This window comes from Sipha flava, unplaced genomic scaffold, assembly GCF_003268045.1.
Source record: "Sipha flava isolate LNK unplaced genomic scaffold, YSA_version1 205_pilon_pilon, whole genome shotgun sequence".
Classification (NCBI taxonomy): domain Eukaryota; kingdom Metazoa; phylum Arthropoda; class Insecta; order Hemiptera; family Aphididae; genus Sipha; species Sipha flava.
This window is the reverse complement of record NW_020272809.1, coordinates 1,056,503-1,067,782: the sequence shown is the minus strand read 5'-3', so window position 1 is coordinate 1,067,782 and position 11,280 is coordinate 1,056,503. Positions and strand designations below refer to the sequence as shown.

At 30.6% G+C, this 11,280-nt stretch overlaps 1 protein-coding gene across 1 annotated transcript in view; it reads left to right on the top strand.

The window, feature by feature from the left end:
• The window catches only part of LOC112682520 (growth/differentiation factor 7), a 15,427-nt gene extending 5,868 nt beyond the window's left edge, over positions 1-9,559 (top strand). Inside the window, exon 3 of the mRNA XM_025553146.1 lies at positions 6,789-9,559. Within this exon, the coding sequence (XP_025408931.1) occupies positions 6,789-7,849 (1,061 nt within the window). The 3' untranslated portion in view covers positions 7,850-9,559. The remainder of the gene's footprint in view (positions 1-6,788) is intronic.
• Positions 9,560-11,280: the final 1,721 nt, after the last annotated feature.

Genomic DNA, 11,280 nt, shown 5'->3' with positions numbered 1-11,280 from the left:
AATTTATCAAACGTATCGTTGAAAATTACTAAATTTGATAATTATGTATTTAGGAAAAAATGTAATTAGGTGTATATGCCTACGAATTAAAAATTATGCTATGAAGCCGGTAAAATGTATAAAACCAAATTTATTCACAACTATTATACAAGCTTAAAACTTTCAAGTTAAATGAAGTTGTTAAAATTTTATGAATGCTATGCCTAATGAATTATCATTAAAAGTAAAATAAGCCCTGAATCTATTAAGATTCAGGGCTTATTTTACTTATTTATATTGTATAGTGTGTTATTTATAGTGTAGCTACAGTTAAAATAATCATCCTACAATAGTAATTATTATTATTCGAGTATTCAAGTAAAATTATTTAATAGGTAGCATAAATAAAAATTAATCTTTTATGTATACACCCGAATTATTGCTTATCATAAAGAATTACGATTATTCTTATTGAAAAATTATAGTTAAACGTAAATAACAATTAACTGTCCACCATTCGTCAGGAAAATTTCCACAGATAAAAAATCATTGTAAAACCATCCCGAAATTATCATAATCAGTTGTTTTTCATTATCGATCCCAACGATGTTACATCTCCGATTTCCTCCAACACAAAAAACCTAGTTTAAGTCTGTGACAATCATAGTTCTAAAATAATTATAATTATTTTTATTTTTCATATTTTACTTATATTGATTTTATTAGAAATATTTAATAATTTTTAAGAAATTTTTTATACATTTAATAATAGGTACTGTTTAATTATAATTTAATTGTTTTTAAAAATTATTACCAGCGTAAATAAAATTATTGATCTAAAATAATCTATAAATATCTATAAATATTAAAAAAAAATTGAAAATGTATTTTTAAAAATTGAGTAAATGATTATTATTAAATTCTGAACGAAAAAGAAATGTGTCTGAAAAAATGTTTTCACATAGGAGTATGTTTTTTATCTTTATCCATTTCCTTCGATAGTATATGTTTCCCAAAAATATCTGTGTACGTTAGATTACAAATTACCATAGGCGCCAAGATTTAAAAACATTATAGGTTACACCCCCCCGTAAAAATTAATATGTAGAGACTTTAATTATTTATACTTAATAATAAATAAAACATAATTATATACTTGGGTTAGTCTTCCTTCAAGTTATCAAAAATGTTTTGGATGAAGTAGCCACAATATAGATAATTATTATAAATTATATAAAAACTAATGAAATAACTGATGTATTTATTTAAACTGATTTTTAACTAACTATTCATGTATTTAGTGTTGAAAGTTTGACATTTTTCACTTTGAAATATTTCAGTATATTTTACAAAAACGTGAAACTTTGAATTTTTTTTTTTTATTGGTATTTTTTATTTACATCTTTTTAAAGATAAGGGGCCCCACTAAGAATTACAGCATTTATAGCGAAACTTGGTTTAATTTCCCAGGAAACATCTTATTATCGATGATAATGTAATGGTGTCACAACGATACTATAACTATAACTAAATATAAGCATACTTAGTATTTATAATAAAAGTATATAAATAGGTTTACGTATAATACTGTTATTGGTCAATACTTTATTATCATAATCGTAATCTTAACGTTTAAGTTAAAAATAAGAAAATTGTATAAGTTTTATTTTTACAATTATTATTATTATCTGTATTAAACATAAATAAATATTTACTAATTTAATATTTATCGCAATATCATTAGTCATTACCGTTCAAACGTTTATCAAGTACAGCCTACACGTGGATAAATGTAGTATAAAAATTCATAAAGTATTTTATGAATTGAGTGAAAAAAAAAACAGCATATTACGAATTAAACAGTCCGATTTTTAAAAATCTTTAGCATCTTGAGTGTTATTAATTTTAAATTGTTTCAATTTGGCAATATACATTAACACGGTGTACCGTAGATTCATCGTAAGCAATTGATCGCGCGACAATTGACCGCAAACAATTGCTCGCAAGCCAATTTATCGCAATTACAATTTACCGCACGATAATTGATCGCAGAAGAGAGCATTAACAGATTCAAAATCGAACAATATATAGGGAGCAACAAGCCCCCCGAAAAAAAAATTTACCGAGATAAAGCAGCTAAAATAAAAAAAATATGTACCAATTATAATAATAATACAAATATTAAGATTTTCTTCGTGGCATTACATACAATTTTCAATTGCAACTTTAATTTTTAGCATTTTTCATTACTATATACCTACCTTGATGATTTATTTTTTTTTTTTTTTATATTCAATTAAATGTACCAATATTATCGATTTATATAAAAAATATTACATACCTACTATAGTTTAATTTTTTTCATTTTTATATACCTAACAACATTTTTTAAACATTTTTAATCTAAGACGAAAAAATATATATTTAAACATGCATGTAACCAGAGTTGTGTCAAATTTATTCAAATTAAATATGTATTCAAATTAAAAATTATTCCTGAAAATGTTATTTTTCGATCAATTGTCGTGCGGTAAATTGTCATGTGGTAAATTGTTTGCGACCAATTGACGTGTATCCCATTAACACATCTCTATGCAGTTTTAATTTTTCATAATTATAATCTTTTCCAAAAAAATTGTATATAATCTGAATTGTTTTACCTTCACCAGTAATACATTTTTCAAAGGAACATAAATGATTAATTACCTTTATTTGAAACTAATTATTTAATGTTATTATTGTTATGTCCAACCACTCAAAAAATAAAACTTTAAATTTACTTTTGTCTGATGGAAATCAATGTGGATGACTGCCTACAATACATTTCTTTGGAATCTTTTTTTATTATCAAATCTGATATATTAATGTTTACTCATTAATTTATTTAGATTATCTTCCCATACTTATCATTAAAGTTCTCATATCTTTGCTGCTGAATCGATGCAATTACATTTTTTTATTTTAAGATGTACTTCTAGAAAATTTAAAGTTACTTTCTGAATTCTATTAAAACTACATAATTATAAAATATTATTAATATCATGATTGCATAGTTATTGTATTAAAATAAATGTATTATATTATTATAAAATAATAGTTTTTTTTTTTAAGGAATTGGAGAAAAAATGTAATAACTATTAACAACATTTGATAACATTTTACGGTGCTTAACATAATACCTATGCAAATTACGATTTTTTAATTTAATCAAATAAAACAAATTAAACAATGTATTCATGCATTTTTGTAATTTATAAAAATATAAAGAAATCAAACAATTCATTACACATTTAACGAATTTAATAGTCCCATTTGTGATTTAGAAGAGTTCATAAATTTATATATATATGTATATATATACCTACGTATATAATTGTTTATATACTTTGGAGGCTAGTTTAGTAAGAAATCGGTCAATGTGAGTTGTGAATAGAAGTCCACGTAAGCAATGAACGCGTGCCAAGTAAGAAAATATCGGTTATTTCCAACCGTGGTGAACCATTGTAGTTTATACGAATTATTTACAATTCTCGATTACAGTGTCTCTACTTGAATCACCTATTTCATAGGATCACCCACCTGCCCACCAATATTATTTACACGAAGTTACTGCGAGTATAAATATTTTTTATTTATAACTTATAAGTTATATTTCATTTTTCATTCTTATTGTTATAATGTGTTCAGTGTATGGATATTTTACCATAATAACTATTTTTTTGGCTTTGTTTATACAAAAACCACCTATCCCATTTTTTTATAAATCACGTGATTCAAATATAACCTAACCCATTCGCCGCTGCTGCTTGATCAAAATAAAGACAAATAGAAATAATGATGTAGAAAAAATGTACAAATTAAAATCAAATAAATTTTTTATTCTAATTATTCCTTTAGAAAAACACATTTTTAACCACATTTTGATTATTTATCAAACGTTCAACAAAGCATAATGTGTACAGGGTTAATACTTGTATAAAATAATTAATGATTTATAATAATTAAATACTACCAAGGCGTGGTGTGGCATTCTATAACTCGTATTTATAATTATATCTATGGTATACATTTTATTAAAATATGATCATAACTAATACCTATCAAATTCGAGGCACCTCCCGAACAAATTTATATTTGTTGTGTATGCCAACTCATTTGATTCATTAACTTACATAAAATATTGTTAATAAAATAATATTTAGTGCTGGTATATACAACCATTTTTTATATGAATAATATATTCAAATTTTTTATTCGGCAATAAAAAAAAAGTTAGAATGTTTTGATCATAGTTTATGATAAAGCATTTACTTTTCCCAAAAGTCTTAAAAAAGAAGCGAAAATATAGAAATCCTAAAAAACTTATACTTATTGATATGAAATAATTTGTTTGCTATATTTTGACTATACCCGAATGCATTGCAATTTTTTGTGACTTTTTATAAAACATAGCTTTTTTAGTGCATCAGACAGTTATTGTTGGAACTTTAACTGTGTATATTTTCTGTTATTTTCTATTTTTGTGATTATTTTTTTTTTATCGCATGAATGAACATAATGTTGCATTCCAACTGAAAAAATAAAATTTAACAGCGAATTGAAAAATAAAATTGATATACAAACTACTTTAGGTGTGAAAAAAAAATCTTGTGAATCTCAATGTCAATTAATATACAATGACTTATGCAGTGACCTTTAATTTTTACTTTTACATCCACAATTAAAGCCTTGTTAAAAATGTACAGATATTTCGTATATATTTTAATATTTGTTTATTAACGGGCGGAGCCCTATACAACAGTTTCACAGTATACAATTTATAATTTAAATAATTAATACAAATAACCCAAATAGGTTCAGACAACATAGTAATACAATAATTATTTAAGTGTAAGGGTAAGTATTTAGTAGTACACCTAATTTTACTACTATTAATAAATGGCGCTTTCATTGACCAACCTCATCATGTGGTGCAAAGGATTATTTCTCCCATAATTTGTAATGTGTACAAGAACTACAAAAGGAACGTGGTGTCTAGTAATGTGAGAAGGAACTTTGAAATTAACCGACGATAGGAGTTACGGAGCATCAATATATCCGTCTATCAGTTTATTCATTAACTCTATGTTAGCATTAACTCTCTTGTCTGCTAGTGAGATAAGACAGAGTTCCCGCATTACTAATGAATAGTCATGGGGAGGATGATGTTTTATTTTTAATATATAACCTGCTAAAGATAAGAATCTTCTCTGAATACGTTATAATTAACAGGAGTCTGTTACTGTATAAGGATCCCATAGGACAGATGCATATTCTAGAAGGAATCGGACCAAAGAACAATATAAAGATTTAAGTGAAGACGATAGATTGAATTCTTTTGATATAAGCATTATGAATCCAAGTGTTTTTATAGCTTTGCAACATATCGTTTCTATATGAGAGTGAAAGTTAAGATCTGCATTAAAAATAACACTCAAGTCTTTCTTACTACCGACAGAGGTTACGCTAGAACCGTTGATTGTGTACGTATAATTAATAGAGGAGCGATGTTTTAAAAATTACATACAATGACATTTATTAACATTAAACTGAAGATCAATACTATTACACCACTAGACCCGGTTGTTAAGACCATTCTGGAGTGCAGAGCAGTCACATACATTTTTAATTTTACTAAAAAGTTTTACGTCATCGGCAAACATGAGTAACTCACAGTTTTTGACAACCTCCTTTATGCCATTTATATATAGCGAAAACAATACCGGGGATAAAATCCTCACTGAGGAATTCCGGAAGAGACATTAGAAATGGAAGATTTTTTGCCGAATACTTTAACCCAATTGAACTCTATAAATGTCATGTATAATATTTTATTATATTTTAAATTTTTATTTTTTTTTTTTTGAGAATTACACTCAGTTAATTAGTTTAATAGGAATTGTTAATAAACTGATTTTATTTTTTATTTTAATTCCTTTTTGTTTTTGGTTCTTTAAATACATGATTTAAGAGTGAATCAAGTTCATAACCATTGTTATTTCATTATTAATTGATGCCATAAAATTTAAATTATAATGTATTCCTTAAAATTTGACTATTTACTCAGACTTATTACTCCTCCATGAAGCGAAAAGATTACTGTTTTCGTTCGATACGAACATCACAGTAGTAATATTTTCCTCACGACGAACTCTTTGGTCGCGATCAAATTGTTGAACAGAATAAGTTAAACCTTATAATTTTGAACAGATACTTTCGATATCTTGGCATGTCTTTTATAGAAATAGGAGCGGGTTTTTGCGTGTATTGATTTCTTATCAAACAGTAAACTATGTACGTATGTTGATGTATGATGTATGAGTGTTTATCGCTAATAAATCTGTGAAAAATTGCCGTTCTAATTGATTGAAATGCAAATTATTTAATACCTATACATTGGATACTTTAATCTTTGGAAACTTTAATTTGTATCTAACGATCAATATCAAAGTCAAATATAACCATCCACAGTCTTCGAATCATTTTATTTTTAATATGTTTCTCACGAAAAAAAATGTTTAAAAGGGTTGTAGACAAAATATTCATTGAACCGTGGTATCGGTCGTCTAGTGTAACGATAGAATAGTGTCACGTTCGCATAATAAATAGGTACAAAGTAAACGAATAAAAATACTTTAAGCACCCATGAGTGAAAACCATTATGTTTTAAAAATATTTCTTTTTGAACATCTAACGTGTAAAACGCGCCACCGATGGCGTTTCTACGACACAAGTTATAACGATACGCGCCCGTGCGTGTTGTGTTGCAGGAAATACGAACGGCGGAGTTGACGTACGAGCTACCACGATCACGTTCCCGATCGATGCGGTGACGGCGGCAGCGCGCGACAGCACCAGCGGCAAAGTGGCCGTAATCAAGTCGGTGGCACGAATCCACGGCGTGGCCGGTTCGGTGAGCGCATACGCGCGTCTGTCGACCGGCGCTGGGACGTGGGGAAAACCGTCGCTGCTCGGCGAAGTGATGTGGCCGACAGACGGTGGCGGACGGTGGAAGGACGTGGACGTAACGCGTCTGCTGCAGCCGCGGAAACGCAGTGGCGGTGACGGGACGGCGCTGGAGATCTCGTTGCAGTATCCGGCGGAGGCGGCGGTTGGAGCGATACGTTTCGACGATGACGACGGTGGCCGGCGTCCGGTGTTGCACGTGTTCGTCGACCGCCCGGTGGTCGACAGCCGGTGGACAGTGACGTCGTGTGACCACGAAGCAGATGGAGCGGCACGGAGGGTAAAACGATCGGCGCCGCCGCCGGGCGAAAGCGTTCGCGGCGGTAAACGTCGACGGTTGGCGAGCTCACCGCGCCGCGGTTTCGGCAGGACCGACTGCAAGACGTCCGCTTTAGCCGCACCTGGCAACGGCACCGGCAACGGTCCAGCGGCGAACAAGTGTTGTCGTGAGACGATGCGCGTCGCGTTCTCCGACATCGATTTTGACTTCGTCGTCGAGCCCAAATGGTTCGACGCAGGCCTGTGCCGCGGCCGGTGCCCGTTCAAGTACAACTCGGCCACGCAACATGCGTACATCCAGAGTCTCCTGTGGAAGCGGCACAACACCAAGAAGGGTCCCCACGACCACGGCGCGTTGGACGGCGGGGACCGCGGTCGGCAGCAGCGACGGGGTCGGCGAAAGTTGCGGCACGGCGGCGACGGTGGCAGGGCGACGCTCGCAAAGGCGCCGCCACCGCCGAAACCGTGCTGCGCGGCCAACAAACTCGAACACCTGGAGGTGTTACACGTGGATGAGCTGAACCCGACCAAGTTGAAACTGTCCACATGGGAGGAGATGGTGGTCGTGGAGTGCGCGTGCTCGTGATAATCCAATCTCTTCGGCCACGCGCGACCGTTTCGTTCCGGCTAAACGTTTTTTAATTCTACCAAACCTCTCCGAAATGCTACAGGGATTATTGTTTAAATATTGATTTATTTTATTTTATTTTTCGACGAATTTAACGTGCATTTAAACCTGTGTGTTTTGCGTACGGTAACGCGATCGTGTGTAACCGGAAACGATAGTCGACTGATCTACGTTCTGCAAACGGACCGCGTTTGCGACGACAAAAATGTCGATCGAAATAATCATGATTATCTCATACAGTTATTAAATGACTCGTATCATCAATCGACATTAGTCAATTTTTTTACATTCTTTGTACATACTTTGTTAAAATGTCGAAAAATAACGCGACTATCCACACAAAATATTATTTAAAAACACGTGTATTTTGTATATTCTCTACGTGTAATTTGACCAATCATCACACTCAATGGTAACTTTTATCCGTCACGACAATATTTTAATGTAATTTCTATTCCTGGCTATCACAAATATCCGATATCGGGCATTGGCGCATATAACAATAACAACACTTGAATATTACAGAAAAGGCGTAGTTCCATTCACTATATATTAACATAGTAACATATGAATTTCAAGAGCTTAATTTTTTTTTTCCACGAAACCGACTAGATTCTTTCTATTTTTGTCTTCGTCACAATCGAAAAGTATTGCTGTGGTACCGAGACGGTAACACGGTTCGAATACGACGTCACTTCCTCATACGCACGGCATTGTATATAAAACAATATTATACTGTAGTTAGGTATAGGTGTATATTGTTATGTTAAGAAATATAAAGCAAACAGTTTTTCGTTTTCGTGCATACTTAGTAACATAAAATTTGTCGATATTGGCATCGCATGGTGTTTAGCCTATTTTTGATGATGAGTCCTACACGGGTGTTATACAGGCTAAAAAATTATTAACTCAAAAAGATCTAACGAATTTAATATTGTGTATGTGTGGTATACGTTAGTTAAACTTTAATATACAACTATGTAGCCATTAATTCCAATGTTTAGATTTTAAACACAAAACAACATTTTTAAGTGTTAGAAGTAAATATCCGATGATGATTTTTTATTGAACATAAAAAAAAGAAACCGAGTTGTGTTCATATTTAGAAAATGTAATATTAAGTTAATCGTACAATACTACTTTATATAGTCCAACGCCGTTTCTTCGATAATCGGAATAAATTTAAGGATTTAGTATTGCAGTTTTCACATGACATTTTTACTTTTTATTTGAAAATTCAGATGCCTGTAGTTTTTTATCTAAACAAATATTTTACAACGCACCCATAAAAATATGCCCTATAGTTTTATAATATATAATTGAATTTTAAACTTTCGGACTACCTGTTGAATAATAGTTTTAGATAGTTCTCATATTTTTGTTAAACGCAGTGGTAGGTGGGTGCTTAATTTCTCCCTTTAATTTTATACCTGTATTATCTATATTCATAACAGTATGCTATAGGATCAATTTGAAGATCATAAATATTAAAATGTTCATTGTCCAAATGTGACGTTTTATATTTTAATTGGCTTAAGCTTGATTTTTTTTTTTAAATTGTTGTACAAAACAGCAAATGGAGAGTTAAGGCATATTAATAATCTTATTCCCTACATTATTGCGTGATGTCCTCAAGGTGATTCCTATCCTATTTTAATTATATATCTACTAATTACTATCTAGAGATATTTATTTTTTCTATAATACTTTTTATGTAGTAATAATTTGCTTTTTTTTGTATTTATACTTTATGTACCTACCGCAATTATAAAGTATATTTTTCGTAATATTATAAAAAAAATTTTGATACAAATGATTTGTGTAAAAAAAAAAAATTTAAAAATTCCCAAAACATGTGAAAGTAGAATCTTTAAATAATAATAATTAATAATATTGTGTATACCTATTTTATCATTTTTTTGTTGTCCTAAAAAAATAATAAGTCACACTTGTGCTATTTATTGTTACCAGATAATATTTGATTTTGCTAACTATATTTGTATACGTAAAAAAAATTAAAAACCCATATGGATATTTAAAGAGAAACGATAGGTAACACTAAGGAGATGACTAAAATACTATTACATTTTAAGCAATATTTTAACTGTGATATTTTTTTATTATTATTATTATTACTATAATTATTATTATTATTACTGAAATATATAATATATAATTTGAATACAAAATGTTACAATATTTTTTTTTATGTTTATATATTTGATTTTATAATAACGTGTAACGTCTATTATCATCTATATAATGTACAACGATTGTGAAAAGAATAAATGTCTTTGCGTTACAAATGTTTTGGTTTTTTTATTATTATTTTGGTGCCCTAGAAAATATCAAGGAAACAGTAACATACATTAAATGTCGGCGAGCTGGAAGATGTGCATGAATAATATTTACAATCTCAGAACTCATTGAGAAAATATGCGGCCGCTTACGATGATGAGCGCTAATTATAACTCGTATGTGGCTATTTTCAGTACGATTTGTTACTATTATATAATGATGATAATATATACTCCGCCTCGTTGTTTATATTTGATTTTACAAGGAAATACTTATTAATTATATTATCTAATGATATGTAAATTTAGATCAACTAGTCAACACTACCAGTAGAGGTGGGCGACGATTAAACTTGGTTATTAACGATCAAAACAACATTTTTTCGGTGGTAAATTATGGACTATAGGAATGTCTAAAAATACTTAAAAACACTAGCGTAGGTGGGCGAATTTGGTGGCATTATTTTATATTTGTAAACGACGTCGTTTTTACAGCACTAACCTACCTATACTCCGCGGACGACATACACTGTAGTCTGTGTTAATTGGCAGGTAACATTTTTCACGCAAAATTGTTCACCAGTTTATTGAGTACACGGAGATTTTTTTTAATTCGCGATCCACTGTATGCGGGCTGCAATACTCAATGATAATTAAAGAATTCAATAAATATTTCCACTTGGAAATTTTGTGCGAATAGCTTTGTTTTAGCATTAGTTCAGATAAAAATTGTTCTATAATAATATTATAACGTATATACGTACAAAGTGGACAATGCATTTTTTCGTTTTACCATTAAGGTATAGCACAAATAGACCATATGGGGGGGGGGCGAGGGAGGGACATGTCCCCCCTGGAAAATGTTAAACGTCTTGGAAAATTGTTTACTACAGTCAGAAAATATTTATTTAAATAGAATTTAAAAATTTAATTTAATATACAAAAATCTATAATTTGTTTATGAAAAATCTATTTATTTAGTTTGGAAAATCAGATTATCAGCTATAAATAACAATACGCTTTTTCGTTTCTATTCTATGGATAATTATCAATTCTTAAAATATTGTGTATTTCCAGAAATACGGTATGTAT